Source organism: Hemicordylus capensis, chromosome 4 (assembly GCF_027244095.1).
Source record: "Hemicordylus capensis ecotype Gifberg chromosome 4, rHemCap1.1.pri, whole genome shotgun sequence".
Lineage (NCBI taxonomy): Eukaryota > Metazoa > Chordata > Lepidosauria > Squamata > Cordylidae > Hemicordylus > Hemicordylus capensis.
The window spans coordinates 245257720-245281586 of NC_069660.1; the positions used below are offsets into that span (position 1 = coordinate 245257720).

Genomic DNA, 23867 nt, shown 5'->3' on the forward strand with positions numbered 1-23867 from the left:
TATAAGGTGGTACTACAAGGACAATATAAAATAGGATTTTAATGCCATAAAATGGGTACCTACTCTTTTTCTGTCTCTTCTCTTCCTCCCCCACCACCCTGACCACAGGTAGCCTGTACTCCAGCTCTACCGCACCTTCTGTTCAACCATAGTATTCAGTTCTGTCTATGTTCTGAAGGAATTAGGAAGGTTTGGAGGAGGAAACAAAAAGATGTGTTGAAGCATAAAATTAGTTTTAAGAGGAAAAGACTGAATTAAGGCCCACATACTAGTCTGCATATCAGAAAAATTAAATTTACTACTCTTGGTGACACCATTTCATATTGCTGCCACAGAATCCTGTATTAAATTCCATTCATGCATGTTAGGAGAAGAAAGGTATGTAATGTCAATCTGGCAGATTGAAGAGCACCAACTGCTACGTGAGCTAAATGGACTTCATTCCAGAACATGAAGTAATAATACAGAAGCAGGGGGTGGGAGAAAGAAGGAAATTGGAAACTGAGATAGAGTAAGTTATGTGGAGACTTTACATATGCCCGTGCCTGCTCATTCTATTCAAATGATTTTATAAAAGATTGAATAAATGTGTGACTATATATTCCATATGATGCTGTGTCTGCATTGCTGGATTCTGAATGAGGTTGGTTAAAAAACGTATGTTAAACTCTAAGAATACTAATGGCTGTTTAAAAAGCCATTGCATACCACTGGAAGTACAGGAAATCTCCATATTCAGCTGAATACTACTGTACACATTGTATCAATGTCCTGATTAGCAAACTGTATCGGGAAAGCAACAGGCTGACAAACTTCTAGGGGAAATTGATTTTGATTTATTAACTTTTGAAATAACTTCTATAATAATGTGAGTACTGTTCTCATTTATCTTGAATTGGGAACATTTAGTTAAATGTGGTTTAAAAGTGCTGGAAAAATAAGACCTTTCAAGCTTCCATAATTTAATCATTACATCTTTGTACTTCATTCTAAGCCAAATGGTTTGTGCTACTATTGCAGGATAATATATCAGTGTTAATATCTATAGTGCATATTTTGTGTGTGTCTTTCAGTGCAATGCGGGTATTGCTCTCCAAGCTCCCCAGACCATGGATTGTGGATGAGAAAAAAGATGATGGTTATACTGCCTTGCATTTGGCAGCACTTAATAATCATGTGGAAGTGGCAGAACTCTTGGTGCATCAGGTACTTAATGTTGTTTTGGCATGAATGCAATTCACGACTTGAAATATGTCTACATAGTCTGCCAAACTCACTTCTGTGCCTATGTGATAATTGGTTTGGTTGTAGGGGTGTAAAGAGTGGGAAAGGTGCATATTGCCATTCCTGTGATAGTGACTGTTTTGTATAGTCACCAGTTCATGTAGCATTTTGTTCACTTTATTAGTGTCATTAATAGTGACACTGTCATAGATAAATATTTTTACAGGTAGTTACTGCGGTTGAATGGAACTGGAATTCTAGGACAAAGGTGATAATGCAGTTTTACTGTTAACACAGTCAAATCCACTGGGATTCTCAGTAGCTCCAGTGCTTGCTCTTCCTTTATGTCTCCCTGTTTGATGCTTCTGAAGAAGTGACGACCTTAACATGTCCATGCAGTTGGAATCAAGCTTTAGGCCTAGATAAGCTCTGTTCGAGTAAAATTATTATTACCACGAAAAGGTTTGCTGTGAACCTCATTTGAGGCTTTGCAATACAAGACTAGCTTTGCAGAAAAGTACAAACATGTTTTCACTCCCTCAATTTTTATCAGCTTGAATGTATTTGTGTTGTCATTGCAAGTAGGGATGTGCGCAAACCACGGTTTGAGCACGTTTTAGGTAAAGGGACTGGGAACTTTAAGAAAAAGGAGAAAAGACCCTTACCTGCTCTCCGCCACCCCATGTAGCTTCCTGCTGGGGTGGTGCACGTCCCTTGAAGTCCCACGTGGTGTCAGTATGCACATGGTGCCTACGTATGTGCAGATGCCATGTGCATGCTGACACTGTGCAGGCCTCCCACACACACATAGGGAGCTGCATGGGGTGGCGGAGAGCAGGTAAGGACTTGTCTTAAAGTCCCCAGTCCCCCTGCCCGAAAAGTGCTCAAACCACAGTTCATGCACATCCCTACTTGCATGTTTGATTTGGCAAACTTATTTATTTAGAAGTAGTTGTTCTAAGCACATTGGCAAGTTACTAACTGAATATCTTGGTAGATTTCAGCTTCTGAGAACTAGGGAGAAAGTAGCATGTCTTCTCCCTAGACACATATTTTTTGTCCATGAGCATCTCAAGACGACTTCCAGTTCAGGGCTATGTAGTTGGTTTTTATTATATTAATGAACAGCAACTGGGATTTCTCTTTCAGGGCAGTGCTAACTTGGATATCCAGAATGTAAACCAACAAACTGCACTGCATCTTGCCGTTGAACGACAACATACTCAAATAGTGCGGGTAAGGTGCCTATAATAGACCACAAGGATCAGCTATAGATTAGGCATATAAGGGCTTGACAACTTCCTTTGACCACCATTCACTGGAGTAGAAGGGGACGTTCTGTATCTATAGGACCTCATGTAGATACCAGTGTAATTACCAGTTTCTGGATTAGGATGTTACATGTAACTTCAGGTATTGGCTGTCTTGTACACCTGTAAAACTTATCTGTGATGTGGAGTTCTGATTTTTATTCTTCTGAAGTCTAATAGGTGAGCAAAACTATTAAAAAACCCCAAAAACCTGACAGGAGAGACAGAGAAGGAAGTGTTGTGGGATCAACGGGTAAACATTTCTTATGGGTGTAATGTTATTGGGGAGAGTGTGTTGGGATTTTGCCATGGACATTGTCTCAGTTCTCTGTATGGGGCATGCTTTTCTATATGAATATCTCTTACCAGCTTGAGTGGAGTCATGGTTTATTTGTCTGCTCTTTACTTGCTGTCCTCATTTCAAACTGACAGGTTCTCCCTCTCTCTGCATAAGCGACTGTTAGTCTGTCTGTCGTTTTCTTACCCATGCTTAGTTAGTAATAAATATCAAACCCTTGTTTCTCAGTTGAAGTTGGTGGCTTGTTCAGTGAGTTATAGAGGATAAGTAATTACGCTGCAACAGAGAGGGAGGGGATTTGGGGAAAAGATTTCCCTGAGGTGTTAATGCTGTGAGAGGGCAAGAGTTGACAAAGTTTGGAGAGTGGAGTTCCATAGTGGTCTGTGAACATGCAGAACCCTTATTCATGAATACTGCTTCTGTCTATTCTTTGGGCTTTTTCAGCAGTGGTACCTTGAAAGAGGTGAAAATATCTTTCTGTTCCTGCCTGCTCCTACAAATGTTTCATATAGAGGCAGTGAGGCTTCCCTGGACTAACTGGCCAAAAAGAAAAAGAAAAAGGAAGAAAAGGGGGAAAATGAGCTTATCAGATGCTCACTTATTTGAAGGGCGAGGGGGCAGAATAAAAAGCAGAGCAGAGAGAGAGGTCATGCTTTGAAATTTCAGCCTGAAATGTCCAGCAGAGCAGAGAGAGAGGTCATGCTTTGAAATTTCAGCCTGAAATGTCCAGTCCATTGCTGGAACATTGTTCTGTTGCAGGACTTGGCTCTGGTATGGAGGGGAATCAGAAGCATGGGAGAGCAGAGCAGTCATTAAACTTAACATTGATGGATTGCACTTGCATTCAGAATGAGGCCTTCCTGATTCAACCTGAGCAGAATCAAAAATGAACTGAGCAGACATTCAAAAACTTGTGAGCGTGCACATGTGCGCTCGCCTTAGAGCAAACAGTGATCTCATCTTGAATTCCTTCTATTTCTCCCTAATTTTTCTAGCAACGAGGACAAAATTTGGGATATACCTTGTAATATAAGGGTTGTCATTGCTTAGCAAAAACCAGTTTGACAATCTCCTGAAAGTAATTTGAGTGCAAGATGGTTGTATAGCTTGCACTGGGGTACTCCTGGACCCAGGCCTCACCCTAGTATCTCAGGTGGGGGCCTTGGCCAGGAGTGCTTTCTGTCAGGTTCAGCTGAATCGACAGCTGCGTCCATTCCTTAAAGAGGACAACCTCAAAACAGTGGTGCATCAGTTGGTAACCTCCAGGCTTGACGATTGCAATGCGCTCTATGTGGGGCTGCCTAGGTATGTAATTTAGAAACTTCAGTTCAAAATGCAGTAGCCAGACGCTGCTGGGGTAACCCAGAGAGACCATATTACGACTGTTTTAAAACAGTTGCCCTGCCTGCTGATATGTTTGCGGGCGAAATACAAAGTGCTGGTTATATTACCTTTAAAGCCCTGAACAGCTTTGGTCTGGGTTAGCTTTAAAGAGTGCCGCCTTCTGCATGATCCCCACCGCATGTTAAGGTCATCTGAGGAGGTCCATCTCCAGGTACTACCGGTGCATCTGGTGGCAACTCAGAGGCGGGCCTTCTCTGTAGCTGGTCCTGGCTGTGGAATGCACTCCCGGCAGAAATCCATTCCCTGAGTTCATTGTTGGCTTTCAGGAGAGCCCTTAAAACCTATCTGTTTGGCCTGGCCTTTCAGGGTTTTTAAACTGTTTTAAATCTTTTAATTGTTAGGGGTTTTATGCTGTTTTTAAATTGTTCTGTAATTATTGTTTTTCAAGGATTGATTTGTGAGTTTTATTTTAATTGTTGCACACCGCCCAGAGCCGTTTGGATGGGGCGGTATATAAATGTAATCAATTATATAATAAAATAAATAGCTGGGTAAAGCTTGTGGGGTTGTTGAAAATTGTGCTCTTGCATTGTTGCACAGCACTAGTCTGGAGTGCAAGCTCCTGATGTGGCATACTCTGTCTGCTTAGTGCAACATGTGTACACAAATACAACATTAGTCTGGATGTCAGCTACTTTTTATATGGCGCGGTGGGGAATTTATTTATTTATTTATTCATTCAACACATTTTTATACCACCCAAAACTTACGTATCTGTCTTGCCTAGCAAGCATGAGGTTGCTGGTTTGAATGCCTGCTGGTACCTGTATCGGGCAGCATCGATATAGGAAGATGCTGAAAGGCATCATCTCATACTGCATAGGAGAAGGCAATCGTAGTCTCAGTCTTTATTGTTACGGTCACTGACCAGAACCAGAAATCAGCAAATAAAAATTTAAAAATTAGTTAAGATACAATGTATCAATAACAATAAAATAGATAATATAAATTAAATTAAAACAATAAAATTCCCTTATTAATCATCCGCCGATGAGTATTAATGGCAGCAGCACAGTATTTAGCAACTCTAGATGTAACAGCAGACTCTGAATCAGAGAGCAGCACAGGCAATCGTAAACCCCTCTTGTATTCTACCAAAGACAACCACAGGGCTCTGTGGTTGCCAGGAGTCGACACCGACTCGACGGCACACTTTACTTTATAGGGAATATAACAAAAAGAGTGTAGCCAGGCCTGGATAAAATAAGAGAATGAACAATAGTTTAGAAGTCTCTTCAGAAAGGAAAGGATATATTTTACCAATAAGATGCTGTTTTGGAAGGTCTTATATCTTATATCTACAGTGATAAAGATGCATCAAAAATCATACCAAAAATAGGAGAAGCATTTCACTAAGAACTGTGTGCTCCCATTTCTTATAGGGAGACTGTCACTTTCATTCCATGCCTATCCAAAATCTATTGTGAGTTACTAGAATTGTGTAAGCACAATAAGTAGTTAATACAAATAGAAGGATAGGTAAGCATGAATTGTCCTCTTTACTAATCAGGGTCTGCCCTGGTTTGCATTTATTTGTTAGTTTGTTTAATTTAAATTTTTAAATTTTATTTATATACCACCCTTCCAAAAATGGCTCAGGGTGGTTTACATTAAAATAAAAGCAATTAAAGTCATTAAGGAGCCCCTGGTGGTGCAGTGGTAAAACTGCCGCCCTGTAACCAGAAGGTTACAAGTTCGATCCTGACCAGGGGCTCAAGGTTGACTCAGCCTTCCATCCTTCTGAGGTCGGTAAAATGAGTACCCAGAAATGTTGGGGGCAATATGCTAAATCATTGTAAACCGCTTAGAGAGCTCCGGCTATAGAGCGGTATATAAATGTAAGTGCTAAGTGCTATTAACATTAAAATCGTTTAAAACCAACATTAAAAAATTTAAACCATAAATCTAATTAAAAGTCCGGATGAATACACGTGTCTTCAGTGCCTTTTTAAAAGTTGCCAGAGATGGGGAGGCTCTTATTTCAATAGGGAGCGCATTCCAAGGTCCAGGAGCAGGAACAGAGAAGGTTCCTTAGTAGCCGACAAATGAGTTGGCGGCAACCGCAGACAAACCTCTCTAGATGATCTTAACAAGCAGTGGGGCTCATGGTGAAGAAGACGTTGTCTTAAATACCCAGGGCTTAAATACCTTTAGGGCTTTATAGGTAATAACCAGCACCTTGTATTTTGCGCAGAAACTTATCGGCAGCCAGTGTAGTTCTTTCAACACAGGAATAATATGGTCTCTCCTAGATGACCCAGAGACCAACCTGGCTGCTGCATTCTGGACCAACTTTCTGGACTATGTATAAAGGCAGCCCCACATAGAGCACCTTGCAGTAATCCAGCCTAGAGGTTACCAGCATATGTACCACTGTTTTGAGGTCGTACATCTCAAGAAACTGATGCAGCTGGCACATCATCCAAAGCTGATAAAAAGCACTTCTGGCTACTGCCTCAACCTGGGACACCAGAGAGAGGTTCGGATCCAGAAGCACCCCCAGACTGCGTACCTGTTCCTTCTGGAGGAGTATGACTACATCCAGAACCAGCAGATCAAAATCGTCTCCAGAGTTCAAACCCCACACAATAAGTACCTCCATCTTATCTGGATTCAACCTCAGTTTGTTATCCTCATCCAGCCCATTATTGCCTCCAAGCAGGCATTTAGGGAGGTTATGCCTTCTCCCGATTATGTTGACATGGAGAAATAGATTTCGGTGTCATCAGCATACTGATAACACCCTGCACCAAATCTCCTGATGATCTCTCCCAGCGGTTTCATGTAGATGTTAAACAGCATCGGAGACAATTTGGAGCCCTGAGAGATACCATAGGAAAGTTCAAATTTCGACGAGCAACAGTCTCCAAGGGACACCATCTGGAACCTGCCTGAGAGTTAGGAGTGGAATCACTGCAAAGCAGTGTCTCCCACCCCCAAACCCCTCAGATGTTCCAGAATGATACTATGGTATCGAACGCCACCAAAAGATCCAAAAGGACCAACAGGGTCACACTCCCTCTGTCACTTCCCAATTGGAGATCATCCATCAGGCCGACCAAGGCAGTCTCCACCCCATAGCCCACCGAAAGCCAGTTTGAAATGGGTCTAGATAATCTGTTTCCTCCAAGACCTCCTGGAGCTGGGAGGCCACCATCTTCTCAATCACTTTGCCTATGGAAGGTTGGAGACAGGCATGTAGTTGCTTAACTCTGAGGGATCCAGTGCAGGCTTCTTCAGAAGTGGTCTGATTATTGCCTTCTTAAGTCAAGGAGGCATCCTGCCCTCCCTCAGAGAAGCATTTATAATCTTTACCAGGCCCTCTACAACACCCTCCCTGCCAGATAGTATAAGCCATGTCGGACAAGGATCAAGAGGATAGGTGGTAGGCTGCACCACTCCAAGCAACTTGTCCACATCCTTAGGAGTCACAAACTGTAATTAATCCAGAGTTGCCATGTAAGAGGAGCTACTGGAACCTTGGCATCAGACTGTAACAATTGTGGAGTTTGAATCTACGTCAGCCCAAATACAAGAGATTTTGTCCACAAAAAACTCATTAAAAATGTCACAGCAAGTAATTGTTGGTTCCAAGTACTGATTCGAGGGGGAAGGGGCACACATTAGCCCCCTCACAACCCTGAACAACTTTGCTGGATGTGAACTTGCAGACACAATATGGGAGGAAAGGAATTGCTTCTTTGCTGCATCTATCACCTGAGCATAGATCTTCAAATGTGCTCTATGTAGTAATCTGTCGGATTCAAGTCGAGTCTTTCTCCACTTGCACTCTAGTCGTCTACCTCGGCACTTCAGCCCCCGTAGTTCTTCTGTATACAAAGGGGCCAGGTTCAAAGTGGATTGGAGAGCACACTTAGGAGCGATTGTGTCCACTGCCCTGGTGAGTTGATTATTCCAATTCTCCACCAGAGGGTCGATAGGATCGCCAGCTGACCCAACACTAAATCCCTCCAAGGCTTATCGGAATCTTATTGGATCCAATAACCTCAGGTGGACCATACTAATGGGTTCCCCTTCCCTGTGAAGGTGGGATGTGGTCGTGAGTCCAACCTTAACCAGATGGTGGTCCGTCCATGAAAATGGGGAAATCACCGGAGTCTCTGCCCACGGACACCACCCTGTTCAGAGTGAAAGACCAGATGAAGTGTGTGACCAGCAATATGCGTCGGTCCCGAGACCACTCTGACTGGGCCCATAGTTGCCATGGCCGCTATGAACTCTTGAGCTGCCCTGGACAAATTGGTCCCAAAGTAAACATTGAAGCCTGGGAGACTCCAACGCCAAGCCCGAGATCAAGTCTATCAGCTCAGTTAGGGACTCTGTTGGGCAATGGGGCAATCAGTACACCACCAGAAGTCCAGTCTATCCCTGGTCACCAAACTTAGGTACACACATTCAGTATGGTCAGACACTTTGACAGGGATCCTGACAAGGGAGATATTGTTCTTATAGGCCACGGCCACTCCACCTCCCTGCCCACATGTCCTCTCCTGCTTCTTATCAGAGTACCCTGGAAGGAGAAGCTGGGACCAGACTGGGCCACCAGCAACCCCTAACCAAGTCTCTGTAATACATACCAGATCAGCCCCTTCATCCAGAATCTGATCATGGATGATTTCAGATTTATTGTGGACCGACCTGGCATTACAAAAGAGCATGATGAGGCTCTGTGGGTAGTTGGCATTGATTTCCAAGGTCAAAGAGCTGGCAGGACAGCCAGAAGGAGAAACAATAATTAAGTTTCTGATTTCCCTTCCCCTGCAATGGCCTGCTGACCTGTCAACGTTAATACTTCTATTCCCCACCACTAGAATAGCTGCCCCATAATCAATGCATACACCCTCTGTCTCCCCATCTCCAGACAGACCCAGACAAGTTCCTGGCAATCATCCTGGATTGCAAACGGAAGCCAAATTAAAATAGCTGCCCACCTTCACACGCCACAAGGGATCCTAAGCCAAACAGCCTGGCCCTTGCCCTCATTATCCCCTTAAGTGGCTCCCCCAAAGGGGTGGTGGCGACCCCACCACAACAGGCAGCATTCCTATAAAGGTCCAGAGCTGGGCAGATGACCCCAGGAACTGCTGAGTCACCCACCCTATCCCTAGTCCTGCACACACGTCCGACAGATGTTACCCAGAGGCAGCAGGCTGCAGTCTCACAAGGGAAGCTGAATTAGGCAGGTAGTAGCAGAAGTAGCAACCACCTCTACACATGCTTTGCGCCTGCTCACATTGGCAGTTTGGCGCCTCACAGCTTGGTTCTTCTAGACTCAAAGTGTTTTATTGTTGGATATCTGGACTTGACTCGGATTGGACTGGATATTTATTTGTGTTCGACTTGGACTGGTTGGATTATTTTTTGTTTTACAGATGATGATACCTCAGCAAAGTGTTTGAAAACTGTATGACCACGGATTGTTTGATTTGACGATACTTGAGATGTCTCATTTACGAGCCCCAAGCCTATAGGGAAAAACCACCTTTAAGAGGTGCATGCGCTGTGGAGGGAAGCTCCCCTCAACGGATGGCCACGGCCTGTGTCTGAGAGAGGTGCATAACGCTGCTGCGTGCTTCTTTTGCAGCTCGTTCTCTAGACCGGGGATTCTCAACGTTGGGTCTCCAGATGTTATTGGACTTCAACTCCCATAATCCCCAGACCCAGTGGCCTTTGCCTGGGGATTATGGGAGTTGAAGTCCAATAACATCTGGGGACCCAACGTTGAGAATCCCTGCTCTAGACAAACTTTGAAAAATAGGGTTGCATGTTTGAAGGTGGCTTTGCTGGAGGAAGCTCTGATTCCAGGCAGAGTTTTGAAGTCTTCGGTATCGATAGCTATGGTATCTAAATCAGCATCAGGGACTGCAGTGCAAACACAGTCTAAATCTCCGATGCCAGGGCCATCAGTGTCGAAGGGATTCCCATTTAAAGAGCCATGGGTGCCTGAGTGTGGTTGTCTAGCACCTGGGAAGAAAAGAAGTGGAGGCGAGAGGATGTCCGGCTCCCCACCCCCTAAGAAACATAAGGAGAAGAGTTAGAAACATTGGGGAAGAGGGGTGTCTATTGCCGCCCAGCACTATGACCCCTTCTCTATCTGGCTTACAATGTCTGGCAAATCCTTCGCCATTACAGTGCCTGATGAACCCCTTGCCATTGAAATCGATGCCTGAATGGGGAAGGACTCATTTTGTAGGACTCAATATTGAACAGTGTCTTTCACTGGCACCCACACCACAGCAATCCCCATCGATGCTGAGGACTCCAATGTCTGTGTCGATTTCGAGGTGGGAGTACCATTTGCCTGTGGTGTTCGATGCTGCTGCTGCCGAGGCTGTCTTGGATCTCAAAACAGCCCAGTCCTTTTAATGTCCTTTCAGTGTTGGGATCAGGGTAGAGCACTCCTTCAGCGTTGCATTTCAAGGTTTCTTGAGCCAAGGTCTCAGCATCAAGGAAGAGGATTTATCCGAGATACCAAGGACTCCTTCCATGACCCCGTTCCAGTCTAGGAACTGGATGCAAGTGTGCAGACAGCTGTTCAGCTGTTGGCTCTGAAGCCACTGCAAAAGGCTTCAGTGTCAACACAGGTGTGTACAGAATGTAATGCAAACAGATCAGTGTGCATGACAGGTACATGGACATAGTCTCAGAAGACACCCAAGGTTTTTGTGGTCTCACAAGCCAGTAAAAGTGTTAGTTCCGGCTCCTGCTCATCTTCGGGGAGGCCTAGTGCATGTTCTGCAGATCCAGCATCCTCAGAAGATGACTACGAATCTGATTCCTCAGACACAGACAACAGGTCGTAACTCAGACCCAAAAGATGATGTTCCGACAGAGGCTGCTATATCCCCAACTGAGGAAACGAAATCTTGTCTCCAAATTGCTTAAATGGCAGATATGCTTGGTCTCGACTGGAAACAAAAAGTTAGTATGCTGGATAATCCTGTCTTACAATTCTGTGAAGAAGTCAAATGTGGCTCAACTGGTGTACTTACCTATGCTTCCTGTGATAACAAAGGCAGCCAAGTCGGCTTGGCAGGTGCTACACACATCCACTCCAACTTCTAGGAGGCTTGCGACCCTGTACAAGATACAGGAAGAGGACAATGGTTACTAAAACATCCTACCCCAAATTCCTTAGTTATTGACAGTGTCCTCGTCAAAGAGTTTGCAGCGGCGTACTACTCCAGCTGACGAGGGGAGGAAACTGGATGTTCTGGGATGTAAGATGTATTCTACTACATTCCTGGCAATTAAGGTTGCAAACTATATGGCGTGTTTGTCAAAGTACACACATTCTTTGTGGGACTCGCTCTATCGGGAGAAGGATAATGTGACACCAGAGGAGTTCCAAAAGAAAGTTTCTGAAGTGTTTGCAAAGGCAACATTGGCGACAAGACAACAGTTAAGAAACGCTAAGCATTTACCAGATGTCCTGCTTGTTAGCGTCAGCGATTTTGGTACGTAGACGTACTTGACTGTGCACAACCACCTTACAAGTGGATATGAAAGAAAAAAATTGAGGCCCTGCCATTTGATGGCAAGGGTTTGTACTGCAACTGCACCGATTCCACCATGGAAAAGTGGGAAAAATCCAAGTACATGGCAAATACCTTTACATCCATGGCAGCTACCTTTACTGCTTCTAGGTACCAACCTTATAGCCATAGGTAAAACACATACCACCAGAGCGGCTGGAAGGAATTCCGCAGACCCTTCCAAAGATATAATAAAAAGCCATACAACCAGAAGAGAAAAAGCAACCAGAGAGCATGCATTAAGGCTTTACAGCAACAAAAACATCTTTGATTGCATTGTAAGCCCACATGTATGACCACCATTGGAGAAGACAGCACCATCTACCATCAACTACAAACATCAATGCTGTTCACATCATCAGACTGGCAAGACATTCACAAGCATGGCACCGGATAACAGCAGACTGGTGTGTTCTCCGGATAGTCCAGACCAGTTATGCCATTGAGTTCAAGACATTGCTTGAGTATGTGGGAGTGAAATACACACCACTGATGGCCTTAATGGAAGAGGTGGAAACGCTGCTTGGAAAAGAAGCGATTCCTTCTGTACAGTGGGCAACCAGATATGGGGGGATTCTACTCCCGGTACTTTTAAATTCCCAAATGGGACTGGGGCATTCACCTTATAATGGACCTGTGGTGGCTGAACCTGTATGTTAATGTGAGAAAGTTCCAAATGATTTCGTTGCAAGCTCCCTGCCTCTTCTACATGGGAAGGAGTGGGTTGTGTTATTGGTCCTCAAGGACATGTATTTTCACATCGGCATACAGGACAGTCGCAGGAAATATCTAAGATTCACTCTGGGCCAGAACATTTATCAGTACAATGTGCTACCTTTCGGTCTGGCAACAGCACTGAGAGTTTTTACCAAATGCATGGCTGTGGTGGTGACACATTTATGCACGCAGGGGGTAACAGTATATCCTTAACTCAATGATTGGCTGATAATGGCAAGAACAAAGGATGAGTTATGTTCGCAGATCACATGCGTGATGACGCTTCTGGAAACATTGGGCATCTAAATCAATTGGAAAGTCACATTTGACACTCTCCAAGAGACTACCATACATAGGTGTAGTACTGGACATGGATCGGCACAAGCATACCTTCTAGAAGAACAATTCCAGAGAATAAGGAAATTGGTGCTGGCATTGCAGTTGCATCCAGTACAACGGGCACACATAGACCAGGTGTTGATAGGCTAATGGCCTCATGCACTACTACAGTCTGCGGAAACTGCCGTAATGGTATTTATTGGCTTTTCGGCCGAATGTGGGCAGCCAAAACCTTCTTCTACACCTACCGGACATGATGCTGAGATCCCTAGTATGGTGAACGAAAGAGGAAAATCTTCTGGCAGGCATTCCATTCAAAATTCTAGTACCAGAAGTCTCATTGACAACAGATGCCTCTCTCACCGATTGGAGAGCTCGTATGTCTGGACTGGAAGCACAAGGGCTCTGGACCCTGACTCAAAAGACTTTACACATAAACTTCTTGTAGTTGCTGGCAGCTTTCCAGGCAATAAAATCATTTCAGGGACATCTGCTCGGAAAGGTGGAGGGATGTTTCACATGTGCGGCAGATGGTCTGTGACACACTGCCAGGCTTCTAGATCAGATTCTCTCCTGCTGTGCAGCTTGTGTGTGTGTGTGTGTGTGTGTGTGTGTGTGTGTGTGTGTGTGTGTAAACAGTCTTGAAGAATTGAAGCAACTGCTGATTTAACAGCCCTTGTTACCAGTTTCCTACTTAACTCTGATATATTAAACTGCATTCAGAGAGCATGCCAATTGATGTTGAGCTTCCCAAAATGAAATGTAGGTGGGTAAAAACAAATTTTAATTAGAAGTGTAGTCTGAAAGATGCTGTGCTTCTTTGAGGAGAGATTTCAACTTGGTGGTAGAGTTTGTGCTTTGCATGTAGAAGGATCCAGATTCGATCCCTGGCATCTTCAGGAGAAAAAACTGCAGGCAGCTAGTGGCTGACATGATGTTCAGACTTCTGTTAGGATTTCGATGTGCCCAGGCTGCTGGGCTTAGCTCTAGTGGTCGTGTACAATAGCATGCTTGTGCAATTCCTTAAAATCAGTACTGCCACAATTGCACAACACTGATTTTAAGGAATTGTACAAGAGCACTCTTACACAGGACTTCAGGGGCTATCTTCTACAAGCAGCAGTCCCTGAAACTCAGAACACTGACATAAGACTGTTCATCATGTTGGCCAGTGTAGACAGTACAGGGCTAGATGGACTAGTGCTCAGTATAAGGCAGCTTCCCATGCAGAATAAATGTATAATTCCCTTGTGTAGCATGTCTGTACACTTTTGTGTTGCAAGCATGATTACAAAGTTTGATTAGATTGGTGGTTCCTCAGTGCCTGTTTACATGAAAAATGAAATGCTCTAAATGTCAGAATTTTTGCTTCTTCCCCAGCTTCTAGTTCGTGCTGGAGCTAAACTGGATATCCAGGATAAAGATGGAGATACTCCCCTGCATGAAGCCCTGAGGCATCATACTTTGTCACAGCTTCGTCAGCTCCAAGACATGCAAGATGTGGGCAAGGTAGACACTGCTTGGGAACCATCAAAGAACACAGTAAATACATTACTTATTTACTCTTTTCTACTATATTTTCTCTCTTAAGTGTGTTACAAAAATTTGTTCTGCTGTGGACTGTTGTTCTTTTCAGAAAAGCAATATTTAAATTAGATTAATATTCTCTTATAGGAAAACTAGTGTGTGTGTGTGTGTGTGTGTGTGTGTGTGTGTGTGTGTGTGTGTGAAATTTTCTAAAATTATAATTGGATTTTGGCTATGTCTTTGAACAAGCAACAGCAATACAGAACAAAGATGGACTAAAATTTCTAACATGCATGACCTCTGTTGTTTCAGTTGTATGTTTTGTACTAAATTATAGAAATTGATATAGAATTTTTAGAGGCATACATTAGCTTTCAATAGCATTGTGTACATATTGCACTTGCAGCTGTATATATCATGAATGTGTCTGCTTTTTCTTCCTGTTCAGCAGTTTGGTTCAGGTGGAACAGCTGGAAAAAGTAACAGAAATCTTACAATACAATTGCAATAATGTTAACAGGAGACTGTGGTTAGATTTGAGCTACTTCTGAACCTACAAATATGAACAATGCTAGAATTGTTGATTGAGGAATTGTGCATGAAGGATTATACATGGGAAAGGGGCTTGAGACAAGGGAAAACTCTGGACATTATGAGCAGTTGTATTTATTTATTTATTTATTTATTTATTTTTAAGTCAGATTAAAAACCACAACTATTAGGCTCAAATTAAAACTGAAAATTATAAAAAGCTAAAGAACCTATCAGATATAACAAAACAATCATGCAGCATTAAAAAGCCTCCTTTAAAAGGTGCATTTTGAGATTTTTTAATTATAAATTATAAATGTCCAAAGACGTTTAAGCTTGATCTGCACATGCATGGAAATGGTGGTAGAGCTCAGCGATGTTAGAATGGACTGTACTACCTCAGAATTTCAGTTGGGTAATCCCATTTCTGAATGCTGCCCTACATGAAAACTCTGCAAGTAGAAAAGTAGCATAGCAGGAAGTGGGTGGATTGCGATTTTTCTTCTTGGGGTTATAGGTTGTGTTTTTTAAATTTAGATGTGTGTGTTTTTAATCTGAGGAAGCATTCAAAATGGCATTTCCCACCTGCAGCCTGAAGTGGTACAGTCCACTTTATCAACTAATTCTGCTGCTAAGGTCCTGCTGTCGGCTGGACCTTAATTATTCTGTTCAAAGAACTTTGCTGTTTGAAAGTGGCTAGCTCTCCAAAGTTACACTTCAGAGCGAAGTGTTTTCTGAGATCTACTAAAATTACCAGGTGTAGTTTCCTTTGTCCGGTTTTGTTTCCTCTCTAAGACTTCATTTTTCAGCTGTATCAAGAGAAACTCAGATTAGCTGTACATTTCCTTTCTTTCAGTTGATAATGGGACTGGGTACTCAGGGAGCAGAGAAGAAGAGTGCAGCTTCTATTGCCTGCTTCCTGGCAGCCAACGGAGCTGACCTTGGTATCCGTAATAAGAAGGGTCAGTCTCCGCTTGACTTGTGTCCTGATCCGAGCCTCTGTAAAGCGTTGGCTAAATGTCACAAAGAAAAAGTCAGGTTTGTATTGTTACAAAGCAATGCTTTTTTACACAGACTGTATTTTACAGCTTTCCATAGACAGCTGCCAGAGACAAATAAAATAAATTACCCAAACACACCTATGAGTCCTAAGAAAATACAAATGAAAGTAAGGCAATATTGCATTTTCACAGAATAATATAATATGACCTAAGACGGATGGTGGCTTTTCCATTTTAACACTTTGGTCTGCTTGTGATTTGATAGATAACATTCTTGTCATTGCTTCTACCCGCTTTCTCCACTTCAGTAACAGAGAACCATATTCCCCTTGCTATTGGATGTGCACTAAAAAGGTCAGGGAAGCTGTGAGGTTCATATTTCATCTAGCTTTGTATCAGAGCATTAATTTACAGAGGAAAAATGTTCACTAGTCATTGTACTAATTTTATTTTACTATTGACTTTTGGCTAACAGCCATATTGTGTATTTCCCAGTGATTCTACTTTTCAATGCACAAAATGTGACTTTTGCTGGTGCATGCTGTGCACAGCACTTTTAAATATGGTCATGGTGTGAGAATATAAATTTAAAACATGCTTTCTGTTCTAAATAATACAGGATGTTAATGAGGATGTATTAATATTGGACAGGGCCCCACCCCGCGCATTAGAGGAATGTGCCCAAGGGGGAGCTAGTGGAATGTGGGGTGGTGGTGGTGATATGTCCTCCCAGTGGCAGCCCCATGTGCTTCTTCGGATGCTATTCCAGAGGGCCCTAACCTTGAAAGGGTGTGTGGAGAGCTTCCCCTGGAAGGGGGGAGGTGAAAAACACCTGTGTGCAAGCTGAATTCTATTTATGATGCTCTTGGACTCAGCCATTCATTCTTAATTTCTTATTAAAAGTTTTGATTAACTCAAAGGCTTGCTCACTTCTTTGTGACTTTAGTTATTGTAATAAGAGCATTACCCAATCCTTTAGATTGCTATAAATTATCCGTGTTGCTGTGAAGTTTTAATTCTTTAAAATTCCCTGTCTTACTATACACTTACCCAGCTTAAAGTTTTTCATCAATCTTTAAACTATATAGAATTTACATAAATTCTATCTCATAAAAACCTTTGTCCAAAATGCCTTTTGCAAGTTAGGCAGGAAGTGTCATATGGCTGTTGTCCCTTTAATTTACAATGTATACAAATACCTATGTAAAACAAAAAACAGAATGAGTCTGACATACTGCAACAGTAGGACTACAAATATAATGTTGATGACGTATAATATAATGCCTGAATGAAAATTTGTGTTCAGTGGTCAGGTTGGTTCCCGAAGTCCTTCTATGATCAGCAATGATTCAGAAACTTTAGAAGAATGTATGGTGTGCTCTGATATGAAGAGAGATACGTTATTTGGTCCATGTGGGCATATTGCTACCTGTTCCCTCTGTTCACCAAGAGTCAAGAAATGCCTCATCTGCAAAGAGCAAGTTCAGTCGAGAACAAAGGTACTTTGCTTCCACCTGCTGCTTATTTCAGTGTCCTATCTCTTAAACAAGCTTTATTTTAAAAATGGAGCATAAGAAAAGAAGACTTGAAACTGCAGTAACTCTTAATGTTACTGCCTCTTGACTGTTTCCTTGAAAGGAATGAGCCCATCTTTACAATAGAATCTTTCCCTGCATATTGAGCATAACTATTCTCTGGTATGTAAAAACTCAGTCTTGATTTCAGCTGCTAAGTCACGTCCATGGGAGATGGTTCATTTAGTATTTCTATTATTTAAAGCATTTATAAGTATAATGCAATATACTATTTTTCCAAAGTAATTAACAATTAAAATGGCAAGATATTTTACAAAATATTTCAGTCAACTAAGACGGGGGAAATGAAAGACTGAATAATTGGCAGCTGTAGACAACCTTTGGCACTCCAGCTGCTGTTGAACTACAGTTCCTATTATCTCCATCATGATATATTATGATGGGGATGATAGGAATTGTAGTTCAACAGCTACCCCTCTGGTGTAGTGTATGATACTTCTATAGCATGTGCTTTAGTCTATGAGCATGAGGTGCATTGTGAATTAAAGGTACTCTACTGTCTTGCTACACTCTACTTGATTATTTGAAAGATATGGGGAACCAAATCTCCCAGCAATGGTTAAACACACCTCTAGCCAGCACAGCTTAATTATTTCTATCACAGGGAGAATATCCTCTTTTCACTCATTTCGTCTTTCGAGATGTACCAGTTCAATATTTGTAGATGCTGTTGTGCTTTAGGCAGCTGTACACAACAGTTTTTGGTTGGCTGATTTTTGAGATCACAGATCACCATGAAACACATTAAAACAATTGTGTTGACAGACTGAATATATCAAAGTGAGGCAAAAGAAATGGTTGTGACTTAAAGAATGTACTCCAAGTAACAAGGCACATTTCATTCTGTTAATGATGAATAAACAAACATCATTCAACAAAATGTTATGAAAACTTCAAGAACCACTCAATTTTATCTTGCAGATTGAAGAATGTGTAGTGTGCTCGGACAAAAAAGCAGCAGTACTATTCCAACCTTGTGGTCACATGTGTGCTTGTGAAAGTAAGTGCTTTTGTTGGATAACAATTGTCTACAAAGGTATTTTTATGTTCAGCTTTTTTAAATTGATAAGATTTGAGTCTGGTAATGAGCTAATAGTATCAAAAATATAAAGGTCAGTTTTTGAGTTCTGTTGCACTCTGGTGTTTTTAGTGGGGATGACTTTGACCTTGTACAGGTGTGTGCCTGATTGCAGACTGCTATACAAATCAAAGTGAACAAGCTCCAGTTGTCAAGACTAGGATTGAAGGAGGACATGCACCCCTGTTGGGGGTAGTTTAGCTCCAATCCAGGGGTGGTCTATGAGTGCCTCCCTTATGCCCCCTAAAGTGAATGAGTGATATTTGCTCCTGTGGGGAAAACTAGAGCACTGTGCTTGGTAACAGTTTTGTGGTGGATTATAAATGATTCCTATTGTTGATGTGCCACCATCCGCTGTTGGGGACAGTGTAGGGACAAAATGTGCACCCGAGAGACTCTGCAATCTCTTCTTCTTAGCATTAAATAGCCGTTTTTAAAAAAAAACAACCAAAACACCATGGGTTTCTAAATAACTGACTTTTTTTACCAGATTGTGCCAGCCTGATGAAAAAATGTGTACAGTGTCGGGCAGTGGTGGAACGAAGAGTGCCTTTCATTATGTGTTGTGGTGGCAAAGGTACTGAAGATACCACCGATGATATTGGTAAGTTTTGTTTTTCCTGAAGTGTCTGGATTAATCTCTTAGTAGAACTCGACCATAACGTCTCCCTCCTTTCTGTTTACTGACCCCAGCCTTTGTTTGCCAACAATATTTTCTACTCTTTAAAACTGGGAACTCCTGAGGTAACTGTACCATTTACTTTGTAGCCTTGGAAAGAGCAGTTGAAGTCACTCTGCCATTTCAGTGGAGTCTTCCTAGCTATAAAGAGTCGTGGAAGAGTGCAGTTATGGCTTATGGTGGTGGGGAGAGAGGGGGAAAGTTCTGCTACTTGTCTCTTCCCTGAGGAGACACTTGCTACAATGGAAAATGCTTCCTGTCCCAGACAAATAGGCAACAGCAAACTGCACTATTCAACTAGCTGGAGATGTAAAGTCCTAGAATATGCTTTTAGTTTGGCATTCAAAGAGTAAAATTGTATTTTTAGTTAGTTAGTTAGTTAGTTAGTTAGTTAGTTAGTTAGTTAGTTAGTTAGTCAGTCAGTCAGTCAGTCAGTCAGTCAGTCGTTCATTCATTCATTCATTCATTCATTCATTCATTTTTCATTCAACTTTTATACTGCCTTTCATAAGACATCTCCAGATGGTTTACAAAAGTTAAAATACAATAAAATTCCATAAAAATAATTTTAAACCTTAAAATCAGTTAAACAGTAAAAAACTGTAGAACACCAAAAAATAACCACCATTAAAAAGACAATGGAAGCGGGAGAGCTGAGGGGCCTGGCAAACCCCTAAGGAGTAAAAGCCTGAACAAATAAAAAGGTCTTTAGTTGTTTTTTAAAAGCTGCCACAGTTGTCAAAGAGCAGACATTCACTGGGAGAAGGCCTTGTCCTGCGTGCACAACTATTTAGCCTCTCTCAACATTGGCACAAGGAGCAAGCCCCCCCGCCCCAACAAACTTTTTTGGGCGGACAGAAATCCTTGGGAGCGGGCAGTCCTTCAGTTATCTAGGGCCTGAACTATTAAAGGCTTTAAAGGTAATAACCAGCATCTTGAATTGGATCCGGAAACAAATTGGCAGCCAGTGGAGCTCTTTCAAAATAGTTGTAATATGCTCCAGGCGAGCAGTTCCAGAGAGAATCCTGGCAGCTGCATTCTGCACCAACTGAAGCTTCTGAATATTCTTCAAGGGCAGCCCCACATAAAGCTAATTGAAGTAATCAACCGTGATGTGGCCCCTTCTCGAGAAGGGGATGCAGCTGGCACACTAGCCAAAGCTGTGCAAAGACACCCCTGACCACTGCCTCTACCTGAGCATCCAAAAGCAGAGCCGGGTCTAGCAACACCCCCCAGGAATGTGCCCGAACCGGTTTGGATGGTTTGGTGGGGGGGTTACCTTTAAGGGACTGGGAGGGTGCTCTTCCTCCCCTGCCCCCTGTGTTTCTCCCGCCGGCACTCTCACCAGTACCTTCTTGACGCTCTGGTCAGCATCAGACCAGAAGCGACTGGTGCACGTGTGCACATCCCGCATGTGCATTGGCCACTTCCGATTTGACGCTGACTGGGGCAGCAAGAAGGTATGCTGCCACCCCGCGCCAGCGATTTTGTTGAGAGCCTGGAGGGGGAAACGACCTGGGGGGCGGGGAGACAGAGCACCCTCCCAGTCCCTTAAAAATAACACCACCACCCCCGTCGCTGAACCATCAGTCAGACGGTTCGTGCACATCCCTAACACACCCAAGCTGTGCACTTGCTGTTTCAAGGGGAGTATAACCTCTTCCAGAGCTGGTTGAATCACCCTATCCCAATTGGTTTTTCTGCTGACCAGCAGCACCTCCACCTTGTCTGGATGTAACCTTAGTTTGCTACCCCACATCCAGTCATTACTGTCTCCAGCCCCTGGGTTCAGTACATCCATTGCTTCCCTAGGATCTGATTTCACTGGAAGGTAATGCTGAGTGTCATCTGCACATTGATAATACTTCAGTCCAACCCCCCTGATGATGCCTCCCAGCAGTTTCATGTAGATGATAAACAGCATGGGGGACAATACTGAGCCTTATGGGACCCCAGAAGCCAAGGAGTCGAGCAAAAGTTCCCCAACACCACCTCTGGAACCTCCCCCCAAGAAAGGATGGGAACTACTCCAATGCACCACTTCCAATCCCTATATCTGAAAGGCGGTCCAGAAGGATACCATGGTAGATGGTATCGAATGTTGCTGAGAGGTCCAGCAGAACCGGCAGGGACACACTCCCCTTTTCAGTTCATGGTATCCATCCACCAGTGCAAGCAAGGTGGTTTCAGTCAAGTAACCCTGAATTTACATATGATATTCACAACTCTTAGAAACATATTGTGCAGTAGTCTTTGAAATTTGAATTTGGGTTATGCTCAACTGGTTCCTTGATGCATCTTGCTTATAAGACAAGTCCTGCTGGATTGGACCAAAGGTCCATCTAGTCTGTCATCCTGTTTCCAGCAGTGGTCAGCCAGATGCTTCTGAGAAGCTTAGAAGCAAGACATAAAGCCTGCAGAGCTCTTCAGTTCTTTGTTTCCAACATCTGATATTCAGATGCTCTGGACTTGGTGGTTCCACTTATATATCATACCCTAATGTTATATCCATCTTCCATGCATTTGTCAAACCCTTTTTTAAAGGCATCTACTATACTAATCTTTACTATATCTTGCTATATTCACTATATCTATAGTCCTTTTTGTCTATCCATTGCTGATCCAGTATTGGGTGATGCTGGATTCTAGTACTGAGAGAGGTAGAAAAATCTCCCCACTGTTTTCTTAACATTTTAAGTGTTTTTTAAAACCATGGTCACAAAAAAGATTAAAGGGTCGGGGCGGGGGGAGGATATGTGTGTTCTAAACTAAAAATCCCCAAATGATTGAGCCCTTTGAAGAAAGATGTTGCAACTCCTTGATCATTCTGGTTGTCCCCTCCCCCCTTACTCCTTTCCAGTTCTATGATGCCCTGTTTGACATGGGGCAACCAGAAAAGTACAATCAAAATCTCTCTCTAAAAATATTGTCTGTGTGTGTAACCCTGCAATTGAATTTGCTATGTGTATCTGTAAGCCTTTGTAATATCTGTAAACTGTCATAATTTAATTCCTCTACTTAATTCCATGTATCAATAATTGGTTGCATCTGTAAACATAAAAATATTCAAAAGTGCTGGTCCCAATACTGATACTTATGGAACCCTACTACTTGCTTTCCTCCTTTATGAAAGCTGTCCATTTCTTGTTCATGGGAACTGAATCGTCTATATATACTAGACACACACATGCACGCATGCATACTACCATCTGTGATGCATATGAATATTTGCTTTTCTGTAACCGGCTCTGGTAACATTGTTACCAGGTAGTCTTCTATAGCAAGACTAATGTAATTTAGCTGTCAACTTCATATCAGGCAGAATCTTTTTAAAAGCATAAGATATTACAAATGTGTCTTAGAAATCACATTTGTTACTTTAAACTAGTCTTAGAACATTTGTTCAGTATTTAAGCACTTTATAGCTTTTTATTTACTGATTTATTCCTTGGAGAATAATTATAAAGAACTGCAAATATCAGTTCACATATTGAACAAAAGCAGATCCTTTTAAGTAATTAAATTAATATTTTTAAAAATCTCAGAATTTAGACAGATGAGGAGTGACTTGTAAATGGGTTTGGCTTTATTTTAGAAGTATTGCATGTCACCATTTTTCCTCTCTGCATTTTGTAGCAAGTGGAAACATTCCTGTTCTGCAGAAAGACAAGGACAATACCAATGTCAATGCTGATGTACAGAAATTGCAGCAGCAACTGCAGGACATAAAGGAACAGGTAAAACAAATGGGTGTTCTTATGTGAAAAATATCAAAGGAGAACTTAAATGCTTTGTCATTTGAAGCCATTGCCAGAAAACATGCCACTTTTTTGAGTAAGGGCATTATGTGCTGAATAATCCAGATGGCAGTTATAGTGTACTCCATTATGGTCAGCTGCAGAATATCTTTCTAGGCATCCTGCTTCTGTTTATGTTCATTAATAAATAGGCTGAAAATAGTTGGATAAAGTATGGAGAAAGGTTCAAGATTTAATCTTGCCTCAGTTGCATATAAATCGAGAAGGAAACTGGAGACAGTATTTTATACATGCAATGATTTGCCTTTACAAGTAACAATGGGTATGCAGGATTAAAACCAGATGACTCTGAAGCATGGCATTACTTTTCTTAAGGTGTGTGGTGTAGTTAATATGGGATGAACACTTTTGCAGCCATGTGGGGACACAGTACAGAGAGGCTGTTCATGAATCAGCCACAATCTTGCCAAGCAGCAGAGTGTACTGCAGGAATGATTTTCGCTGCTCTCCCCTGACTCATAAGTATTCTTTGCCTTCCAGAAATATTTCCCTGAGGGTCAGACTTTTGGAAGGCGAAGAGCACTGAAAATAGTTCCCCCGTGCATGCACTCTGTTATTCAGCAAGACTGTGGCAGTCAGGAGCAGCCTCTCTGCATGGAGGGCTGCTCTGGATGTCAGCCACTAAAATCTTACTCAAAGTTATAAAGTCATATTTTTCTTTTCTGGGACAAGAGGACAGTAACCTGAGAGAAGTTCAGCCCCTTGAGGTGAGAGCCAAGATTAATAAATGATCAGCTTTTTCAGGAGTGGGACCTTGTTCAATTTCTTCACAGTTTTTTTGTTTTTGAGG

The 23867-nt window shown here is 42.4% G+C and overlaps 1 protein-coding gene across 3 annotated transcripts in view; it reads left to right on the forward strand.

The window, feature by feature from the left end:
• MIB1 (MIB E3 ubiquitin protein ligase 1) overlaps nt 1-23867 on the forward strand; it is a 107070-nt gene that overhangs the window by 78709 nt on the left and 4494 nt on the right. For 2 of the 3 annotated variants that reach the window (XM_053243107.1, XM_053243105.1), the window contains exons 13-21: nt 1074-1206; nt 2374-2460; nt 14229-14390; nt 15763-15944; nt 17214-17406; nt 18424-18502; nt 19071-19184; nt 22896-22996; nt 23752-23784. In XM_053243107.1, coding sequence (XP_053099082.1) covers nt 1074-1206; nt 2374-2460; nt 14229-14390; nt 15763-15944; nt 17214-17406; nt 18424-18502; nt 19071-19184; nt 22896-22996; nt 23752-23784 — 1084 coding nt within the window. The remainder of the gene's footprint in view (nt 1-1073; nt 1207-2373; nt 2461-14228; nt 14391-15762; nt 15945-17213; nt 17407-18423; nt 18503-19070; nt 19185-22895; nt 22997-23751; nt 23785-23867) is intronic. The other variant, XM_053243106.1, reaches the window with a different exon arrangement.